At 35.1% G+C, this 24,162-nt stretch overlaps 1 protein-coding gene across 1 annotated transcript in view; it reads right to left on the reverse strand.

Moving 5' to 3' along the window:
• Positions 1-24,162, reverse strand: part of LOC107302472 (plasma membrane calcium-transporting ATPase 2) — a 136,311-nt gene that overhangs the window by 7,758 nt on the left and 104,391 nt on the right. The window contains exons 15-20 of the mRNA XM_029287234.1: positions 19,392-19,498; positions 18,676-18,867; positions 14,833-15,046; positions 9,624-9,835; positions 8,807-8,914; positions 7,351-7,533 (exon numbers count right to left, since the gene is read on the reverse strand). Of these exons, the coding sequence (XP_029143067.1) occupies positions 7,351-7,533; positions 8,807-8,914; positions 9,624-9,835; positions 14,833-15,046; positions 18,676-18,867; positions 19,392-19,498 (1,016 nt within the window). The remainder of the gene's footprint in view (positions 1-7,350; positions 7,534-8,806; positions 8,915-9,623; positions 9,836-14,832; positions 15,047-18,675; positions 18,868-19,391; positions 19,499-24,162) is intronic.

The raw sequence follows: 24,162 nt of genomic DNA on the forward strand, positions 1-24,162 counted from the left end.
CCAGGATCATGTGATCACCTTTTGTGAGCTTCTCACAAACAAAGTCAATGAGGAAGCCAGATTCACTTAAAATTTTACTAACTTAACAACTGCAAGTGATTCACTTGACAACAATGGCAAGAAAAGTTGTAAAATGGGGCAAAACTCACTTAACAACTGTCTTGCTTAGCAACAGGAATTTTGGGCTCAATCATGGTTGTAAGTTGAGTATTGAGATCTTCAAAGCATCATGCATAATGGAGTAGATTAAAAAAATTAAGCCGCTGAAAATGAAAAAAAGGTTCTTTATTCCCTGCATGTGTACCAATTTGCTAAAATGGAAAGATGTGAAAAATCAGAATCTTTCCTTCCTTTGTTGTGTACATCTTAGCGAAGTCTGGCTCTCATGCAAGAATTTTGAAAAAGACACTAAAAAAAGACTTGAGTGTTACACAGGACCAAGACTTCTCATATGTCAGTTCCATCTCCAGATCATGTGACCAAAGGGGCATGACTTAGCTGAAGGTTCTGTCAGGTGATATTTGCACTAAGTCTAAGTGGACATAGCAAGGGCAACAAAGGAAGCATATTGCTTCCACTTTGCCCAACTTGTAGTAAGTAGATCAAAAATTACTTTTTACTGGTAAAGGAATTATGGGGAATTCTTTATATATTTATATGATACTTAGCTATTTGTAAATGACTAGGCTATCTAATTAGGCTGGGATATAATTACTAAGCTTCAATCAAAGTAGAATTAAATAACTTGGTTAATTTAAAAAAATGAACTTTTTAATAGCTTAGATGTAAGTTCCTACTATTTTACTGATATAAAAAAAATCAAGTTCAATGTAACAATTTGAAGCATGAAGCATGAAGCATTTCCTGGAGAAATGTAAAAGAAATTTGTGTAGTCAAAGAAGAAATATGAACATGCGAAGAACAGACCTATTCATTATAGGAGAAAATTGGTATTTATTCCATGGAAAGTAGTTATAGATAAGAATAATTTATCAGTGGAAATGAAGACCCGTAGGAAGTAGTGTACCACAATGCCATTGTGGTGTGCAAAACTATACCACTCATGTTAAAATGGAAGAGATGGGAAAGGGCACAGTGGCTCAGTCGTGTGACTGCTAGACAAATGAGCATCTCTGTATGCAGATGCAGTAAGAATACACACTCACGCCCAACCGCCGCAGCAGGTGTGCTGGTAGGAGAGGAAAGAGCATTGGATAACGAAACGTGGCTAGGGCTAGAAATATTGGTTACATCCTGGTTCTGGCTTGTGACGGAGGATTGTCTCCTGAGAGCTCCCTGAAAGGAAGTGCCACTCTTGAAAGTATTGACTACTTCGATCTGTAATGGAGGAAAGAATGAGACAAGTTGCTTGAGGAATGGACATAACTTTGCAACTGACAGGAGCTGCATTTTCTAATAATATTCAGCTGCTTCCCCCAAAAATCATTTCAATCTTCAGAGTCAAAAATAATGAAAACGTCTTTTAAGATTTAGAATACACAGTTTCTATTCAAAAGAGAATCGTGCAATATCACCACTGCTAGGTTGATTTATAATAGCAGATTTGTGATTTAAAAATAATGTGTGGTGGGCACATTTTTCCTGCTGTCCTTGGACTTTGCTGCTCCGTCACATAATGCTATAAATTCAAGCCATTCAGGCACACTGCATCTGCAGACATTAATTATCTTTATATCTACCAGGAGATCAATTTTATTCACTAGGAGGAAAAAATATTAAAACACTTCCAATTTCATATAATAAATTATATACTTTAGGGTAGTTAATGTAATTCTATGAATGTCTATCCCCAAATAGGTTCTTTTTATTTTTCAATTCACAGCGTATTGTTTATAGGATTGCATAATAGTATGTAAAATAGAACAATCTTTCAAATGTGATTCTCTTGTGATATTGGATCTCAGCTTCTATAATCTATGGCTAATAGAGCTGCATATGCTGGTCACTGGGAGCTGAAAACCAACAAAACTGGAACGCACCAGACCAGGGAAGAATATAATAATACATCTGTTGATTTATTAATACCATAATCACTTTCTTGCAGTGAATAGATTAATTTCTTTAAGATAAACTTTTGCAAACGTAACTTTCCATAGATTTTTAACCACAAGAAAAATAAAACCTGGAATTATTTGGATTAAAAAATTAAAAAATGATTCCTATTTCCAATTTCTTAGGTCAGATACAAACATCTTGGTGTTTATAAGAAAATAGTATCTACTCTAGATAAATAAGATAATTCAAAAAATGTAATTTGCGATTTGTATTTTTCATCTGTGGCAGCTGCCTCCCATAAAATCCCAAGGTAAAATCAGCTACAAATTTTGCATTGTCTATGAATTATCATCTGGTTTTGGATCTCTCTTTCTCTTACACATCAATTGTGCAATAAAAGGCATAATACTACTCTTCCTTTCTATAGAGTTATAGGATTATAATTATAAATAATAATAATTGTTTTTAAATTACAATGAATAAAGTCATGGATAGCATTTGTAACAAATGAAACAATTATTTATGAAAGGCAACTAGAGATTCAAGAACTGCAGGTAATACGACTTTTTTTTTTTTTTGCACCTCTCAAAGACATGCTAAAAGTCAGAGACATTTATCACCATGTTTAGACAGGAAATATACAAGAAATGCAATGTAAGTATTAAAATAGGGTGACATCATTAAAAAAAAGCCTTCTACCAAATCCAGAATCAAAACAAATCAACCAGATAAAAAAATCAAAATAATTCCATCTACTTTTCATCTATGTTCTCTCCCAACATTATACATATTGTCCATGCCGGCATTATACAAAGATTAAGACAAAAAGGCAAACAATAATAAAGGTAAAATTGAAATATAGACAAAATAAACCTGCAGATAACTTGAATTTTTCAAATTGAATTTTTAATGGGAAGGAGAACAAAGTAGCCAAGGGAGAAAGATTGGGCAATTCTTTTAAAATTCATATTGGATATATAATCTTGCAAATATGCCTTGTTGCCACAAATACCCAATGTGAGACCCGTTTAATCACGTCTACTCCCTTGCACCAAAGCTCCCTTGCACCACTGTCATCAGTGGTGTCCACAGCAAAATGACAATTCATATGTGATGATGCAGTCATGTAAATGCTACAATTATGTCTTGCATTTATAAGAAGAGGAATTTTCATGATTACATCATCACATACTTGTCACCATTTGCTACCTACGCCCTGGATATCCATGATTTTGTTAAGGATAGATGTACCCTCCCCTTCCCCAAGCATTTACTAGGATGTCAGGGAATCTTCTTTTGAATCTCAGAGAAAGAAATGTTTAAACTGCCATTCAATCTAGGAATCCAGCAAATATTCTCTAACTCTTGAGTGGGAGCAAACCTGGTTCTGTTGCAGATTGCTTCTGACATGAGCAATCTCTAGTATGAATTAAGCCAAGGTTGACTACCCCTGAATTAAGCTAATCTGAACCACTGAGTCATTCTCCAAAATGTTTACCTCTCACAACCCATGAAGAGTTCTTCCTGCAAAATAGTGTTGTATGAACACAGGGTTATATTTTGTAGTAGTGATTTTTAGTTAGACTTACTTAATCAATTTAACAATCCAGCAACTCTATCTTTTTGAAATGAAAATATGTTATTAGCGCTTTTGAAGTTTTAAAGAGAGTACAACAGAATTTTTTCATTACAATAAAAAACTTATGTGTATACAATAAGTAATATAGCATCTAAAATGACTTAAAAGACCTAATCCATTGTAGTTTATATTCTCAATATCTACACTGAGTATTTTTATCCTGATAATAGTTCTTTGTGCTTCATAACCAGATGTTAACACTATGGTTTGTTCAAAAACTTAAGGATCTGCTGACATGAAGAGAACATCTGAAAATTCAGCTACGTGAATGGAACTAAATGTACAATATTTTAGATATTATAAACATGAACTACATTAATCATGATAATCTTGTACAATGTTTTATTCTTGATTAATGACTCGGCTTCAAATTACAATAGAAAAGCTAATTTACACAAAGGAAAATGAGTTTGGCTCAAAAGGACTTTCATCCTTAATATTAAGAAATGCTTACTTACCTAAATAAATTAATATTCTTAAATTAAAAATAAATATATTTTCTGGATTAAACTATTCTAATCCAGGATCATGATATACTCTCCAATATGGCAATTTTTTAGAATATGTGTTAAGAAACTGCTATGAATGGAACATGGTGAAACTCCAAATAACTAACAGAACCACAGAGCTGAAAGGGGCCTTAGAAATCTTCTAGTCCAACTCCCTTCCTAAGCAGGAGACCCTATACCAGGGGTAGTCAACCTTGGCTCTTTTATGACTCGTGGACTTGAACTCCCAGAATTCCTGAGCCAGCACTGGGAGTTCAAGTCCACGAGTCATAAAAGAGCCAAGGTTGACTACCCCTGCCCTATACCATTTTGGAAAAATGGCTGTCCAATCTCTTCTTGAAAACCTACAGATTTATATTTTGTTTATGGCTAAAATAACTGCCTGATAGTCTATGAACTATTTACTGATTGGCTCTCCTCTCTCAATTCTGAGGAAATATCCTAGAAAACCCCATAAAAATGGGATTTCCTGAAACTGTGTCCACTTCACAGCTATCAGAACATATTGGCTACAGCACAATGATAAAATTGTGCTGTAGCCAATGTTAAGACAGAAATCTCTATTTACACATATCATATCATAAAACAATTCAACGTCACTTTTAAGCAAGAGAATGATCCTCAACTTCCTCTGAGTGGCTATCCTCTGAACAGACAAGCCCAACTCAGATCTGGGAACAGCTTTATGGCAAGAACAAACATTCTTGAGGGTACACAAGAACAAAATAAAATGAAAAGGAGGAAGAAGGAGACCTCAAGCAAGGAATAACATTAAAGGAGGATATGGCTGAAGGATCTGATCTTCCTTGTTCTACTTGGAGGACCCTGAATAGGTTAAGAGCTGAAGTGCCTAAGTGTAAAAGCAATATGCTCAAGTGGAAGCTTTTAGCAGATAACAACATGCTGTATGAAAGTGGAGAGACACACAGCCCAGCCCATTTGCGGGCATGTCAGCTACTACTAGAAACATCTATTTATAACATGTATTGATAATGACTTGGCAACGCCAAGAAGGTAACTTCATTCTGACAGTTTAAAATTTGATCTAGACATGGAAGAAGAGAAAAAAAAGTCACTTTCAACTGGGCAAATTAAGGCAGATCAAAGAATAACACCTACTATATTAACCCACCGGATTTGCACTTATTCTATGTTGTCATATTCCATTACTGTATTTCTAGGTATGCTTATGAGAAATAGAAATTGAATTGCTATTTTCTTGGAAATATAGTAACTTAATTTCTGTGTTTTAAAAATCTATACAGATCCTACAGGTGAAAAGGATAGGTGAAGAAGGGGAATTGCTTTTTGATACAGCAAAGTCCATTCTCTTCTGTTTTTTGTAAGTTCTATGGAAAAGATGGAATAAAACTGAGATTGAAATTAGAGATTTTTCTCTGTCAATCTCATGTCTTCCTACAGTATGAAGAGAAGCAAAGGAATACATATCCAATTACCTTTCGTCTCTTCAAAATATGTCTATGAAGAAAGTGGAGAGATGCTCTATCTTCTTCATGTTTCCAGAGGCCATAAAACTTTGGATGATGACAATAAGTCTCTACTCATAAAACAGCAAGGTTTCCTAATCACCTCTTGTTAACTCATAACTAATATGAACTAATGTAAACTTAATATATATATATATATATATATATATGTATTTGTTCAGTGTGTACACCAAAAGTATTTTTAAAACTCTTAATTCTTCATTGATTGCAAATTAACACAAAAATAGAAGGGTACAAAGTAGTGAGGAATTATTGTAAGATATATTGCTAAAATTCCTACAGTTATGTATCTACATCTAAGTAAAAAGAGAAGTATGTTGGTTAGCAAGAAAGCATAATTATTGTTTATTTTGGTTTAAACAGTTAAGAAGAGAAGAATTTTCCATGGATCATGAAGATAAAAACATACAAAAGAACTAAAGGCTATTTTTAAATCTATGAGAGGAATTAAGTGGAGAGTTGGTTCTTTGTTGTTTACACTCACCACAACCAGAAAGACATCCTGATAGAAATCTCAACAGACAACAGTCCTCCTACAGCCACCAGGAAGAAAATAACCCACATTTAGAGGAAACTCAAGGTAGATAATAGCTTCTCCCAGGGAATACATTTTGAAAAAAAACCTTTCCTAAAAATTGCTAGTAAATTATTGATTTAATTTAAGTTAGCAGCTTTTTACTGAATTACTAAGTAATGTAGATTTATCTTCCTACGTGTTACTCTCCATCTAATACTAACTTTCCTGTTTTTAATTTCTGATTTCCATAGACAGCAACAAACCGAGTGCACTGGGCTGATGTACATTTTATTTTCTATCAAATATATTTCTTCTTTAAAAAGAAAGTCTCTCACAGTATAAAATGAGGCTGCACTTACTGTAACACAGATTAACATGGTCTGCAGAAATAAATCGTGTTTTGACCTTACAAACATTCATTCCTTCGTGGCATTTTAAGAGTGTGCCTTTTCAAAATGTCTGTTTTTAGTGCTATCTATACTTTCTCTGCAATGACTAAGAGCCCTGTACAGAAACAGAGAAATCAAGGATTTGAATATATTTACTAAAAAGTTTGTTATAATTTTTAATCCACACATTTCTGTTTATTTTTACCCATTCACAGATAATGCTGGTGCAGTGTTTTTCCCTTATGTTTTGTAAAACAATTATATAACAAATCAATGGAACATAAAACCTTAAGCTAACAGAAAGGCAGCATCATAAAAAAATGTTTTCTTAGCCTATGTAGTTTAGGTTTCAATGACCATATACAATAAAAATGTAAACCATTTTAAAATTGATTGAAGACATATTTTTTGAGAGTCTAAAAATATAGGTCACAATCGAAAAATGGAGAATGTGTTATTTGAAAAATCAAAATAGATTGGAGGAACACATTGTTTAGAACTGTAATATAATACTCTGAATTCATGCAAGCCTTAATTACACAGTAATATACATATGTATATAGACCTGTTACAGTAACTTCCAGAAAAATGAAAGCAAAACGAGTAAACAACCTGTTGGCCTGTACTGAACTAATATTCTAACTGAGGATGATCGAATTAAAGTTCAATATACCTGGAGGATTGGGAAAGGTTGATTTAAGGCTGTAGTTTGCATTTGCATTATTATTGCTATTGTCATTGTTCTCCTGGAGAATATTTTTGTCCAACATACCTGAGTTTGGATTCTATTAAGCCCTCTGAACCAGAGGATTTGCCCGCGGCGAAGTTCCCTCTCTGCATGATCAATCTCTTCTACATCTTCACTCATTTCCTCTTCGGGCACTTCTTCTTTTAATGTAAGCCCCCCTGCTTCCTTTAGAAATTTTAACCTACTGGCTGGGATGCTTGCAATGACCTAAAAAAACATTATAATTATGCCAAGAGACAAAGTTTGCAGGGAGAATATGAAAATGTACAGAATACAAAAAATACAAATGATACCTTAGGGGGAAAAATTATACACAGGGACTGATCAGACAAATATTAGCCCAAAAGCTTTAAAGCAGACTTTCCCATCTTAATCCCCTTCAATGAATTAGGAATAGAGGACAATGGATCAGGGTAAGGCTATATTTGAATTAAAAGACTGAGAACCAATAATCCCTTTGGGATAAATGCTTGCAGATGCCCAGTGAAAAAAGGCAGTGGCCATCATTACTATCTTCCACAAAGGTACAGGGGGACTGTCGTTCTCTCTCTTTTTTAAAAAAGAAAAAAGAAATGCTAAATTAAAGAAGAAATCAGGGTCAATGCCAAACAGAGTTGGGTGAGACGTACCTTTGGTACTCATTCTACCCACCTTTCATACTCTCCCTTGTAGACATTGGAGGGTAAAAAGTAAAAGTGAGAGAAAGAGACATGGAATTCTAAGAAAAGCCATTTTGTTGATCACATGGTTGACTTGGAGAATTACCATCTAGGAATCCTTCATTTACTGAATGAACCATGTGTATCTGTGTACTCTACGAATCTCATCCATGATCTGAGCAATACTTCAAATTTAGTCTCAAAAAAAAAAGGATGTGGAAGCATAAATATAGCACTGCTTTAAAGTAGTTGCGTCTTTCCTGAGATTCTATAATGCAGGAAAGAGTGTGTTGGCTTTAAGGTGTCATAGACAATGCTACAGTTGTGTTCCTGCATTCTCTAAAGCACTAGTTTTGGAAACTAAAATACCTAATTCAGCTCTTCTTGCTGGTCCCAAAGATACACGAGATTCTTGTTGCCAGATCTCCCCAAAGTCTCATTAGAGTCTTTACAGAAAGACATGGCAGAATGTTGAACCTCATGCTAATCAAATAGAACATATTTCCTTGAAGTATTAAAACAGTCACATGTGGCAGCCCAGCAAAAATCTTGTCTCCCATGCAGATGTGCTCAGAACTAGACATGAATTTCAAAATAGAAATATGAGCCTTGCAGCTCCTTCAATCATTAACAGAGAAGTGCTTTTCAACATATGCTAGACAACTTATTTGAAATACTTTGCACAGCCTTGATTACTGCTGTAAAATTACCCAGAATGTAAGTAACTGTCCTGAAAAAAACTTCTTATTCCAAGAATATATATATTTAATATAGAAATATATAATTTATTTTCTAATGAATACAAAGAAAATGGTCCTTACCTGCCCCCATACAAGTTCACCTAATCCAATAAATACACACCACATCCATTGGTCAAGTTCCAAAGGAGAACAACTGAAAGGTTTTCCACCAAATTGTACAATTACTATCTACAGAAGGAAAGAACAAAATGAAATATGTATTGACTATCAGAGTCCCAAATCCTGTTCTTGTATTTTCTTCCAAAAAATAAAATTCCTATTTTTATTTTCTGCTTCCTTAAAGAAAATAATACCAGCATGCTTTTGGACCAAAGAAAAGAATAAATGCATTATTGATAAGCTACAGCCTATACTGCATACAGAATTACTCTGCCTGAAACAGATTCTCAAAATCAACAAGAAACAAAGGACAATGAAGGAGACAGACCCTACAACAAACCCAGATTTCTAATTTGCCCCCAATCTACAACAACAGCACCAACACAAATCCCAACAAATACACACATGATTTGAGATGGCTTCACATATTCTTCCTCTAATGTAATACATTTATATTTGCTATCATGTTGTATGCCACCCAGTCACATAATTTGAATTGGGTGGCCTTATATATCTGTATAATAAATAAATGAAGTAAATCAATCAATCAACACAACTCTCCTTCCATTATGAAAAGAAGACATACAGCAGGAATGCTGCAGGAATGCTCAAATGTATATAAAGAACTTTAATAATGACCAAATTAGCAATTGATTTATATGTCTTTAGATTTTTTTAAAAAAGACTATAATATAGGATGAAAGTGTAAAAGGGAGAAAGACTGTACAGTGAAGCATGCAAACAATATCTGGCTCTCTTAGGATTGTCAGATGATTACCTGTACAGCAAATGTACCCAATACAATAGTGCAAAATATAGGGTTTCTAAAGATGCCATCAAAAACATTCCTTTCACCATGGATTTTGCGTGCATTGATTTCATTAAATAGCTGCATCATGACAAAAGTATTGAAGATGATGGTGTAGTGCTCAGAAGGTGGAGAGTGGAGTGGTGCATTTCTGCCACTATCGATCTTGAACATTTTCTCACCTGGTGAAAGCAGAAAATAAACAGAATTTAAAAACATCATTTGAAGTTTCAATTCAGGATATAATTTGTTCCCAGCTCATCACAATGTTTTATTAGGTCATCTAGATCACCATTGCCCCAAAATTATGAAACAAACTATCTGTTCTCCAAGTATGTCATAGTCCATAATTTCCAAGGTGGAAGTTTTTAAAATACAATTTGTCTCAGACAAACAGGACTATTTATCTCTAATTACAATATCCAATCTAGTCACTGAAAACCAAATGTTTGCTTAGGAATTTCAGTAGTGCAACTGAACTTCCTTTTGGGGAAGTTTGGAATAGAGTAAAAATAGAAATGGCACCAGGGCCTCCTAGATGTCTTCTATTCCCACTTCTACCCTTAACTTCCCCAAAGCAAACTAACAAACAACCCCCCACAAGTATAGAACAATCTCCTAGAAAAATCTAGAAGATTCTTCCCCTTCCAGTTATATTATTATATAATGGAAGCTCTGCTGCCCTCTGGAAAAAAAGTGGCTGCCCATCACTGATGGGTTATCTGTTCTTCCTTTACATCTAATGGGAAATTTTCAGTGTATTATGTAACTACAGGCTTTATCCACTCATGAAACATAACACCATCTAATAATATTGAAACTGAATGAAAGTAAATTTGCATAACGCTAAAAATTAGCTGGCATCATACTATTTTTATGTAGTTAATCAGTGGGTATGTTTTATTGTATCAAAAATGATATTTTCAAATGTAAGAGTCTTTCTTATTATGAAAGTAATTATGCTGTAAACCTGAATTTAATGTACCTGGATTTAACAGAATAAGATGCAATGCATGTATTTCTATATATGCATTAAATCTCACTTACCATTTTAAGCAAGGGTGAAATAATTAGAATTGCATTTACCATTTTAGGCATTTGAAAAACCACATTCAGATTTAAATTCTGTGCCTGGGCCACAATTTCCTTTCTCCCAATCCCCTATCTCATTTGTTTGTTAAAGCAAGGTTTTACTGTATTTGAATCTGGTGAATTGATAAAATCAGGATGCTAAAAATACCACTGACAAAAGTTTCTCTAAAGAAAGTTGGATAGTGTTGTAAATCATATAACAATGTATTTTGTAATAAGATAAGTAATACTACATAGATTTTAATTAACTAGAAGACAAATTCATCTAGAATTGTAATTGAAAATTCTATTATAACTTTTTGTTATTCCTTCTAAAATAATTTAGAATTGAAGTAGAATAATTACATTCAGATCACAGTACTGAGATGGAAAAAATGAAATATAAATACATTTCTCCAGGATGCATCCAGGATGCATGTTTATTAAGTTTCAACAGAAACTCGTGTAGAATTTATAGAAAAGGGTTCTATCAGGGTTGAACTGTGGAGTCCTTGGTGCTCTCTGAGCTTGGTGATTTTCTTGCAGATGTTTCGTTAGCAAATTAGATAACATTAACAGTGCTAAAAGGAAATGGGGTTTGCTCAATCATTTAGAAATGATACCATAAAACAAGAAGTACCCGAAATGTCATTCTGCTCAATAAATCAGTAGAAATTCATTTAAAAAAGAAAGTATCTGGAAGCCTAGTCCAATAACAAGATAGGGCAAAAAAGAAAGAAAATAAATTGATAAGGAGAAAGAAGAGAAGAGAAGAGAAGAGAAGAGAAGAGAAGAGAAGAGAAGAGAAGAGAAGAGAAGAGAAGAGAAGAGAAGAGAAGAGAAGAGAAGAGAAGAGAAGAGAAGAGAAGCCTCAAAATATTTTAAATCAATCAAAACATTCAACTAGTTAAATGCTTTGCTAGATGAAAGGACTATTAAACAGTGAAATTGCCAAGACACAAAATAAGCATTGTGTAAAATGGTGGGCAGATTTCAATAGCATATCTGAATACATGGAAAAGATTTGACTCCACAATTTGATAATACGTACTACCAGTTGTTGTTATTTTTACGAGGTCTTTCACTGGACAGCTAGTTCTTGACTTACAACAGTTTGTTTAGTGACCGTTCAAAGTTACAATAGAGCTGAAAAATATGACTTATAATGGTTTTCCCACATCCCCATGGTCACATGATTAAAATTTGGATGCATGGCAACTGGTTCATATTTATGATGGTGGCAGTGTTCCAGGTGACCTTCTGACAGGCAAAGTCAATGGGGAAGCCAAAGTCACTTAACAACTGTGTTACTAACTTAACCTGCAATGATTCACTTAACAACTGTGGCAAGAAAAGTGGTAAAATGGGGCAAAACCCACTTAACAAAGGTCTCACTTCACAACATAAATTTTGGGCTCAGTTGTAGTCATGGGCTGAGGACTACCTGAACTACCAGTTGTTTTCTTTCACAAGCTCTTCATCTTTGTTGAGCCAATACATTAATTAATAAAACAAATAAGAAATAGAATTAAAAACTGCACTGAAACAATAAAATTTTATGCACTCATCAAATCACAGAGATGCTCAATGAAATGAAAAGAAGGACTGTGATGGCTTTAACTTCTTCAACTTCCAACATGGTTAATATAGCTGCTGAGAAGGGAAAAAAATCTGTTTTAGGCTTTTCTATTTTTTTTTAAATAAGAGGCTCATTTTTTTCTCATTTGTATTATCATTTTGCAATGGTTGGATAAAGAACTATGAGTGTAAATGAAATGTGTAGTTGCCTTTGGTATAGAAGGTTCCAAACCACACCCCCTGATTGTTTTTATAATTTTGTTTGCAACTGAGGTGATAACATTGCAGTTGGATGAGTCAACAGAAATATATATGTCAAATTTTCAAGACACGGACCGGGTCTGTCAGTAAAATGAGGTGGGGCGGGTAGTAGGAAATTATGATTCTCCATTTTAAACACATAAAGATAAGGCAGAAACATAAAGCATTAAATTCACTAGAATTCTAGACCTTGTTTCATCATCCCGTAACATGAAAGGTTAGAAGATCAGGTGTTAAGAGTTAAGATAATTGTCAGGTTCTGTCTTAAAACCCAAGAAGAAACTGTGTTTGAGTTGACCTGTGACTTGATCACAAGGATGACATGGAACTGAGATCAGACTTGTTCATCACTGAAATATATCCTCCCCTGCCATGGCAACCAAGATTATGTTTCTTTTCTGTTTCCTGTCATTGCCACTGAGCTGCCCTTTGCAGTAAAGGTTAGGATTAGAGCTTTGGGAGAACCGAGGCCTATCTGCTCTGCCTAGCTTTCTAAAGCCAACTCTTCTCTGCATGTATTTTTAGCTGCTATTGTCCTATATTTTCTTGACTCTTCAGCTTTTTATATTTTTTGGCACAAAAGGAAAACAAAAACAAAACTTACACATGTTACTGTATAAAATAAATACATGATTAGATTTAGCTTGGGTCCAGAATGTTTCCAAACAGAAAAAAATATTAATCCAATTTGTACAGTACTGTCAACATTTTGAACTTCTCCCACTATATCCAAAAAATCATTAATTAATAAACTCATTTTCAGACTGAAGAAGGAAGAAAATTCAATCATCAATCACTATAATTTATTTAGGAGAGAGGTATTTTAATGATATAAGGTGCACCGAGTTACCTTAGTTGGGTGATGATATGTGTTTAATATACAAATAAATACATCTGAAAATTCATTTCTTCTACTGCAGCTTTTAAATACCAGAAAAACCAAAGAGATCATTGTCAATTTCAGAAAAGGCAAGCACAGCCACACTTCTCTGTGCATTAATGATGCACCTGTGCATTAATGATTCACACATTTTTAATGTATGCCGTTGTGCCCACAGTAAAAAAAATGACAATAAAGGTTATCTTATCTTATCTTACCTTACCTTATCTTATCTTAATCTGTTTGATTAATCTTTGTGTAAACCTATTTCCAACAGAGAGGCTTATATGCCATAGTATAATACATAATATCAGTTGCCATTGTTGTATATACAAAATATCATTTTATGTATCTATGGAGATTCTCAGTCATCCAGGTCATGGTTGTCCCAAAGGTGCTTTTCTGAAAGGCAACTGGACTTGGTTTTTCCTTGAAGATACTTCGCTTCTCATCCAAGAAACTTCTTCCGTTCTGACTGAATGGTGGAGGATGGAAGGATTTATATACCAGATGACTGCAAGGAATATAAATCCTTCCATCCTCCACTATTCAGTCAGAACTAAAGAAGCTTCTTGGATAAGAAGCGAAACACGTTCAAGAAAAAATATAGCCCAGTTATCATTTTATGTATACATTAAACTGTATTTGCATCATTTGCATGAAGTTGAGCTTCAACAATCTGTGTCCTCATTTTACCGACCTCGGAAGGATTGAAGGCTGAGCCAATCATAAGCTAGTCAGAATTGAACTGCTAGCAGTCAGCAGAGTTATCCTGCAATATTGAATTTCTAATCACTGCGTCACCACAGCTCTTCATAGCATAAGTGATCTCCACATCCAAGGTCAAGAAGCAAGTGGCAGGAAGTCATTTACCCCATTAGACTGAGAGGGGGAAAATGCACATTTAAACCCCAAACTGTTGCATGGAAAAGACTGGATTGCTAGATTCTGCAGTACTTCATCTGCTTCATTACTAAGGTTTAATGTGTCTGCAACCAGCACCTTATTTTTCTGGGTGCTGTCATTGATTCTTTCCCTGCTATCTTTAACTGCTAGCTGAGTTTCCAGAGAGCTATTTATTACTCTGTACCAGTGAAGCTCTGACAATATGTGAAAGGAAAAGAAGACCCCGATGCAATCAATGGAAGTTGTAGGTGATCTCCACTTCATGTAATAAAGCCCTATTGAAACTTCAACTTGTTTTAAAATGTTGGAGACCAAAGAGTGTATAAATCTCCGGATTTCCTGAAGTCATTATTTGAATTATGTATTCTGAACAAGTTCAATGTTATGTGAAATCCCATGTTGTGTATCATTTGCAGATTCAGAAATCAAGTAGTTCATTGTCTGTAGCTTGAAAAAGTAACAATAAATGACCTTTGAGCTTACCAACAAAAAGGAGGGTAAAAATTAGAATGAGTTGATACACAGCGTGGCCCAGAATATTTTTCATCATGGTACGAGAAATAAGGGCTTTGTTTCTACCATATGGTTTTCTTAGCAGAAGAGATTCTGTGGGAGGTTCCGTAGCCAGAGCAAGAGAAGCAAAAGTGTCCATAATCAAATTGACCCATAGCATCTGTACGGCTTTCAGAGGAGAATCCTGAAGACAAAAAGAAAAAAAAGAAAAAAGATAGAAAGCATTATATCAACATCATTATTATATATAGTCCTTTCAACATTTCTCTAGAGCTTGTCTTAGTATAATACACTTTGCCATTCTAATTTCTATGTGTCTTCACAACAAAAAGACTTAAATGAGAAAGTTCTATTAATGTGCATTAATCTGATCTATCTTACTTAAAGCCATCCTTTCATCATTCTACCTAAATCTCATTGTCCTTGAGAATGTGTGGATTTGATGATGGTGGCCTTAACACAGTCAAACCTACCCATGAGAACATCACTGGGAAATAATAGGAAGCACAGAAATAGGACAGACAAAAAGAGCAGTCTTAGTTTAGAAAATAATGGAATACCAAAATAAGTAAGTAAATCCTATTGTCTAGAAAGTAGGCAATTTCAAATATTTTAGGTTTCGACCAGAGTGGCTAGTTGTGTAGGATTGTGGAAGATATCATCCAAAATATTAGAAAGCATCAGGTTAGAAAGCACCTACCCATTTCTGAAATACTCAATGTTTTATGCTTTATTAGCTACAGTATTCATTTTCAATCCTGCATAAACAACCACTAGAAGGAGCTATCTGCTCACTAAAACTAGCAGGAACAACCTTGGCATCTCTAAACAGAACATTTAATAAACAACCACAAACTAATTAATATCTCAAGAGAGAAAGTAAATTACTATTAAATGTGTTTTATTAAATTGTGGCTTCAGTAATGACCTCTTCTCAGCATCTTCCATTGCTACAAACTATAACGACTTATGGGATAGACTGATATGATAGACCAGTCAGAAATGAAATAGAATTTATTTTTTATTAAACGAAATAATTAAGCAGTTCAAATTGATTCAAATCAAACTTTATCATAACATGCGTCTTAATTCTAAACAAAGTAAAACTCCTTTTGACAGTGCAAATTATTCCAAACTCAATCTCTTCATTCACTATAATTGAGTAATAAGTGACTTGAGCAAAATTCTACAAATCTGCTCAGAATTCACCACTCAGTTGAATTTGTCTAAATATTACAGAACTGTTACTTGAATTCTCACTTAACAATATTCCCATTTTTCACTATTGTTAAGTATACATGAAACATCCAAAACAACACACAGCTTATTATAGTTGTGCTAGCCACCTTCTCAAGATATAGAATTAGTCCTATTATGCTGGCATTTTTGCTGTAAAAATAATCCGGCTTTAAAGCATAGAATGCTTTTGTAGTTGTTCCAATGTGAACAACTACATCTCTGCATTTTTAAGCGGTAAGACCAGGCTGAGCATTGCAATGACAACTTGCTTTGCTTATCCAAAGTAAATTTACCGTAAATAACTGGATTAACCCAAAACAAATCTACCAACTGGCATATCCATGTGTTATATATATAAGCAGTTTTCCATTCATTCAACAGTTTTTATAAATTTCACTTTTCATCCAAATGTGATCTATAGATTCACCAATCATCCAAAAAATATTGGGAAGCCATATGAGGAAGGGAAAAATGGGAACTATCTCTCCTAATTACCTATTTTCTTGTGATTTTATGCACCTTAAGGTAAATAGGCACATATATAATATTCTTGCAGGTATTTTGGACTACTACTCCCAAGATGTACAACCCAGTAACTATGGAAGAAATCAAGTTGTTTCCTTGAGAAAAAAGCTAGGATTTATGAAAAAGATTACAGTATGGACTGCACCAATCAAGCATGCTCAGAAGTTAGAATATAATTTGTAGCACCTTTGCTGCTGCTTCTCTTCTGAAAGCAGGAAGATAAATTTCACTGAGCAATGTGACCTTGTGTGTGAATGGTGAATATTTTGAATTGAAGTTATCAAGTTAGAATTCCAAACAGTTAAAAAATATTTCTGGAAGTATTCAATTTTAAATGCTGATCTCACCCCATATGCAAAATCCAAAAGAACCACAGAAGTATGTAATGAAAAGCAAATTTCTGACTTTGATCCATCCTCTAAATTGCACATGTGCAATTGTCAGCTGTTGCTTTGGATAGCACAGCATTCTCACTATTCCACAGTACCAATCACTGCATGTTGCTAAGGTGACTCTAATAATTGTCTACTATTCTGCACAGTTCAGTCAAACATAAAAGCTCATTCTGTACCACTATCATGGCATTGAACACACATTAGTTTTTGGTACTTGGTGTAATGAAATTTCTACTGAAGTCTACAATCTTAAAGTTGCCAAAGCTGGACGTCCCTGGTCTAGATTCTTAGAAAGGAATGAGTAAGAGAGACATTTATCAGCCTCCTGATTGGTGGAAAGAATTATTCCCATATATATAGGGAAATATATACAGGGAAAGATGAATGAAGGCTCTGCTGAGCTTTATTGTGATTTATGCAATTGTTTTCTGATGTGTTCATTCAATATATTTTAATCCTCCCAGCAATAACATCCTTTTACATACGAACTAAAGCCATGGAAAAATAGATGAAGTCCAAGCTTCTTAAATCATTAAAATATACAATGACTGGATAATTAAAATGTGGTTCGTTGGGTTTTGGCTTAGCATATTGTGCAAACCTAGCAGTAAACAAGACAGAAATCTATTCTGAGTGAGTCAAAGAAGTACATTCTTTTCTCTAAAGTATTCCTCTCTTGGTTTTTATTTGCTTATTTGTGTTGCATAGTGTAACCAAATATTACTTATTGTAAATGTTGACCTGGCTTTTCCCACCCCTGCATGTTTTTAATTGTAGTGCTTCCTCTGAGGTTTTGTTACTCAGAGGGACTAATACCCCTGAAGAAATCAATAGTTACAACCTTTGAACACCTTGAAAAATTTAGCAGAGTAACTTGGGAGGAGTTTCAATGTTGCAGCTTCCAAAAGAGACTGCCTCAGGTTTCACTTGGCCATATCATGATGACAAGGTAAACTTATTCTTTACAGTACACCTAATGACTTATTCATAATTTGCTCCGTGAGGCTGAATTTTCCTGTTGCACCAGAGTGAACAATATGTGCTTTGTGAATAACTGCACTACGTTTTCAAAGGTATATTTTGTTACAAGCTTCTATAGACAATGCACTGTGTATATACATACACAGGGACACATACAAACTGTTCACCGCCCTGAGTCCCGCAAGGGAGATAGGGCGGTATATAAATTTAATAAATAAAATAAATAAATAAAATAAAACACACACACCCTGAGAAAGAGAGAGAGAGAGAGAGAGAGAGTGACTCTTCTCTGCTCCACAAATTTTGAAAATCATGATACCATATTTCACATGTTTACAACTGGCATATGTAAAAAAAGTCTTTGTGTGTATGTATCTGTCAGAAGAAAATATTGATTAAAACAAATTTTCTATAAAATACAGCATGGGAAGGCTGACAACATGAAGATGGAACGCAGAGAGCTGCAATGGCATTAGAAAAGGAAAAGAAAGAGAAGACAGTCGGGGGGGAGGATCCAACTGGATGAAGGTGAGGCAAGGGAAAGAGATAACAAGTTAGGGGAAGAAGACAAGGGAAAGAAAAAGTGAGAAAGAGTGGACCTTGAGTTGATATTGGGTTGCATAGTCTGGATCCAATAATGGCACGTCTCTCTTTAGTTTACTCTCAGCCTTACCTGGGTAATGCAAGCGCCAGTGAAAGCCACGATCACAGCCACCACATTTACGGTAAGCTGGAACTGCAGGAACTTAGAGATACTGTCATAAACATTACGGCCCCACATTACAGCTTTCACTATACTACTGAAGTTATCATCTGTGAGGATAATATCAGAAGCTTCCTTTGCCACATCTGTTCCTGCAATACCCTGAAAAATGAAGAGACACCAACAGTAATTCACTAGAAGGAGTAATACAAAATTGGTTTGGATGAGTACCCAAATAGGGTCATAAAAAAGGAAGTTTTTTTCAGAAAACTTTATCCTTAAATATCTGTTGATGAATAAAATAGTGATCAGATCCAAAAAGAGTGTGAAAGTAATTTCTTGGACTAGCTCACTTCAATAGACTTTGTACAGCAGATGGCAAGCATACTGGAATCTGTTTGTGATCTGGCATATTGCTCAGAGCTGAAGTTTTAGCTATTACCCAACTGCTCTTCCAGTGGACATATTTTAGAAAACCATTTAGAAAATCCAAGTAATGCCAAAATATAATATGAACTAATATTATTAAAATATATTGCAGCATAATAGCAGATTGAAAGAATCATTGAGAAAACTTTTTCATCATTAAAAGAAACTTTGGGGGAATATTTAACCCAAATTCCAAATGCAATGCATTCACCCACAGTAATAGATCAAATCGAAACCAGAAACAAACTGAAATATACCATTGCAAAGCCAACATCAGCTTTTTTAAGAGCTGGTCCATCATTAGTTCCATCGCCAGTCACTGCTACAACCTGCCTCTGCTCCACTTGCGTGCTGTCAATGATACCTGCAAAATATGCCAATGCATTCTTAAGTAATCATTTAAATATGTCATGCATATATGTATGTTAGAAATCTGCCCCAACTCCAGAGGTTCTGAGCAACATGCGACATTAAGAGCAACAGACATTTTTTAAAAATGAACAAAAAATGTATGCCTCAGAAGAAAACATGCAAGTACCATAAAACATCTTAAAAGGCTCTTACTGCCATCCTAATCCAAGTCTTGGGGAATAAATCAAGCTTTCAAAGACTTTTCAAAGATAGTCAAGGTGTATCAGACAGATCTCTATGAAGATGATATTCCAGCAGACAGGCAAAATAGAGAAGGGCTTCTTTTAGGGTTTTGGCAGGTGACACCATTTGATCATCAGTTTGATTGACTGGAGGGTGTCTACCCTATCAACTGAACCGAGCAAGCAGAAATAGCTGGTCCCCAGACTTTCAGAAATTTCTTGACAGTGAGAACAATTAACCAGTGGAACAACTTGCCTTCAGAAGTTGTGGGTGCTCACTGGAGGCTTTTAAAAACAGATTGGACAGCCATTTATCCAGAATGATATAGGGTCTCCTATTTGTGCAGAGGGTTGGACTAGAAAGACCTCCAAGGTCCCTTCCAACTCTATTATTCTGTTAAGTGCTTTATGGGTGGTAAGTCTTTCTCCTTTTTACACATCTCTCATATACAGTGCACATAAAAAAAGGGTTTGATCACATGACATCTTGAGGATCACAAGAACATCTATCTAACCTATTACCTATAACTAAGGTATAGTACCCAGATTTATCTTATTACTTATGGATCAAGTCTTCCAATTTTATATTCACATTACTCAGAGTGTCCCAGGCATTGCTAAAATTTGATTAATTTTATTTGTGGGCACGAAAATGTCCCCACAATCAATTGTCCTAGACTCCACCTAGAGATGAGGAATATTAAGAAAACAGCCATAGCCAAGAAAATTAGCAGAGATGAAATTTGAAATGCATGCTACAGACAGAATCCCCAATTTCAATCAAATTAGAAACTTTTCTACCAATCCACCAACAAAAAAATTGTAATGAACTAATCAATAGCTGCAAAGAAAAAGAAGTACAGTTCTGAGCGCAGGTATGCGACAATACAAAGACAATACAGTGCAGCTTGGATGAAGAAGATAAAAAGGGGGGGGGAGTTGAAAGAACTTATAATAACAGCAGAAATGGTGGAGAAAAGAGTAAGGAAGATCAAGAATTGGTCAGCATCAATGAAGATAACTGCATTGTTCTGGTTGAAACATCTGACTAGCCTACACTTACTTATTGCCAAACTGTCTAACAACAGTTTCTGCTGCAAAGAGTGAAACTGAGGATAGGTTAACATCTGAGAAACTACTGATAATAAAAGATCTAACAAAAAGATACACCAGGCAACTACAGGCCAATTATCTGCTTAGCAACAAATTTAAAAGTGAAGCTGATGCAGGCCCACTGCAGCTACTTGAAAATAAGCTGTTTCATCTGAGCAGAAAGAAAACTGCTCATACAGCCGAGGGACAAAAGATCAGCTCCTAATTGACAAGATTACTTTGGAAAATTGTAAGATAAGGAAAATCAACTTGAACATAGTTTGGATTGATTATAAGAAGGCATTTAACTCCCTGCCACATGATTGGATAATCAAATGCCTAGAACTAACAGGAATCAGTAGAAAAATCAGAACTTTTGTGCAAAGATCAATGCACAATGGAAGGCACAGTTGCTGGTGAATGGTGATTGACTGGGAGAATTTAACATCAGGAGAGGAATCTTTAAGGAGATTCACTATCACCACTACTGTTTGTCATTGCATCTGTCAACAATACTGAACAAGTAGACCAGGTTATACTCACATCCTGTAAATGGATGATCAGAAGCTGAATGGGAAAGTACCATGTGAAATAGAATCACTGTTTTCAGCGCTGTCTATATATACAGTCAAGATATTGCAATGGAGTTTGGACAGGACAAATGTGCCATCCTTACCTTCAGGAGGGGATAGCATGTAGACTTATATACTGCTTCATCATAAGCCCTCTCTAAGCAGTTTACAGAGACAAAATCTGGGTCAGATAAGTAGTAAAAACATCAAGAGTTTTGATGAAGAAGATCACCACAAATATCTAGGCAATCTTCAGGCTAACAACATCAAGCACATTGAAGTCAAGAAGTTAGTAGTGAATACATCAGAAGAGTGAAGATCTTAAAGTCCAAATTCAGTGACAGTAATATCATCAAGGCAATGAACACCTGGGAAATTCCAATCATTATATATACATACATATACATATACATATACATATACATATACATATACATATACATATACATATACATATACATATACATATACATATACATATACATATACATATACATACATACATACATACATATATATATATATATTGTCAAAAGTAAATGTCTCAAATAATTCTGTGTAACTTTAAATGAACTTCATTTAAAAAAAGCTAAAGATGTTCCCAAACCAAAAGCACTCTTCTTCCATTACAGGCATTATTCTTCTCTTTTCCTGCCGGCTCTGCTGTTTGCTGAGTGCTTTCACCACTGTTTTAAACTGAAGTTATATAAGACATTCAGGTTTTATGCTGTAATCTTATGCTCTGCAACCCATCTCATTTAGATTCATTTTTACCCTCCGTCAACCCTGCTAACTGCATTTCCTCCACAAAAGAGTTCATTTTTGTCCTATTCTATATTAAGGGGATGAGTAATTGGAAAGGGTTGCATCTTTTAATGCAGACTGTGGGATGAATTTGAGAGCCTAATTCTGCAAGATGCTAACAGCATAAAGATTTTAGCAGGATTTCTGACATCAAATAAAGCAAATGTTAGATTGAAAGTTGCAATTGTACAGCCATGTGGCTTTGTATGCATTATTTTAGAAAGGATATTTTGACCCTTCTTTATTTTGTTTCTGACTCATCGTATTGTATGTTATTATTGTTACATTGTTAGCCTCCCAAAGTCTTTTATAGTTGGACAATGAAGTGAGAAGGCAACATGCTCCACTTCTTATGATCAGTACCAAAGGCATAATTATTATTAAACTGGAGAGCAGCAACAGTATATGTTGTAAAGACTAGCATAAATAATAAAATGGCCAACTCCTAGGGTGGAAGATAGCAAAAATGATTTGGCTCTGAAGTGACATGGGAAAACAATGCAAAAAGATATACAAATGCAAAGGCTGTTGAATTCTTTTACCTCAAAATATGGGCATTTCATAAAGGATAGTCTAATTTTGGACATCTGGATTTTGCTGGCAACTATTGCTCTTGGTTTTATATTTAAAAAATATAGCATGCATTAAGAAAGATGTGTGAAAATATGTTTGAAGTAAGTATAATTTAATTTAATTTATTCAATTTAGGGGCTGCCCAACTCTAAAAGACTTTGGGAAGCTAATAATGGAACAACAATAATATACAATATGATAAGTCAGAAACAAAATAAATGAAGAAGTAAAAAAGAACAAAAAAACAAGATGGCAGTCCAGCAAACATACACAGAACATATCTCTCAGGGGCTCCATCCACCCTAGCCCAGGGATCTGAGGGAACAACCAGGAACCTAATGCTTTCCAGAATATCATCAGGTTGAGAGTTAGTGGATTATAGAACTTCATTCTAGAAGGCAAGTGCCACAATAAACACTCTTCTTGGGTGTCAAAAGATGGGACCCAGAGCACTCTAGACTTGGCAGGCTGCCCACTGAGTCAGATACCATGGGAGATAGGCAGTCTCCCAAACAGGCCCAAGCCATGTAAAGCTTCATAGGTTTGGGACCAGTGTCCCAAATGTGCTTTTTCACAAGGCAACTGGGCTTTCTTGTTTTTATTTGAAGACATTTCACTTCTCATCCAAGAAGATTCTTCAGCTCTGACTTGGATGAGAAGCGAAACGTCTTCAAAGAAAAACAACAAAGTACAGTTGCCTCGTGAAAAAGCACCTTTGGGATAACTATGACCTGGATGACTGAGAATCTCCATAGATGTTATAACCAGTGCCTTGAATCATGCCTGGAACAAAATGGCCACCATTGCAGTTCATGAAGAAAGGTTCACATACGCATACTAAGGCACACCCATTACTACCCATGCCACTGGATTGTGGAACAGTTGCTTCCAATAGCCCCATATACAACACATGCAATAGTCAAACTGTGAAATGATTAGAATATGAGTATCTATCTGAAGGCTTCTCAGTCTAGGAAAGGGTGGAACTAGTAAACAAGAGGAAGCTGTGCAAGGACCTTCTTAGCCAGAGCCACAACTTGTGCATCACCCTTGAAAGGAGAAGTGCATTTCCATCTAAGCTGAAGCTGAAATATCCCCAGCTCCAGCCCTAATATCTGCAGCCACCTGGTTTTGGTAGGATTGGACTCAAGACAGTTCATCCCCACTCAAGTCCACACAACCTACAGACATTGGACCAAAACTTCAATAGCCTGGAGTCTAAATACAGAATAGATAACAACAGCATACGGAACCCCAAACCAGTGATAACATGCATAGTGATTCATGTAGATATTAAATAGGAGGGGGAAAGCATGGCACTCTTCACAAAGAAGAAGCATATGGATTGATCTCTCCCTCTTTATAATGATTGGAACCAGCCCTGAAGGAAGACA

This window comes from Protobothrops mucrosquamatus, unplaced genomic scaffold (assembly GCF_001527695.2).
Source record: "Protobothrops mucrosquamatus isolate PMUCROS unplaced genomic scaffold, P.Mucros_1.0 scaffold_263, whole genome shotgun sequence".
Classification (NCBI taxonomy): Eukaryota; Metazoa; Chordata; class Lepidosauria; order Squamata; family Viperidae; genus Protobothrops; species Protobothrops mucrosquamatus.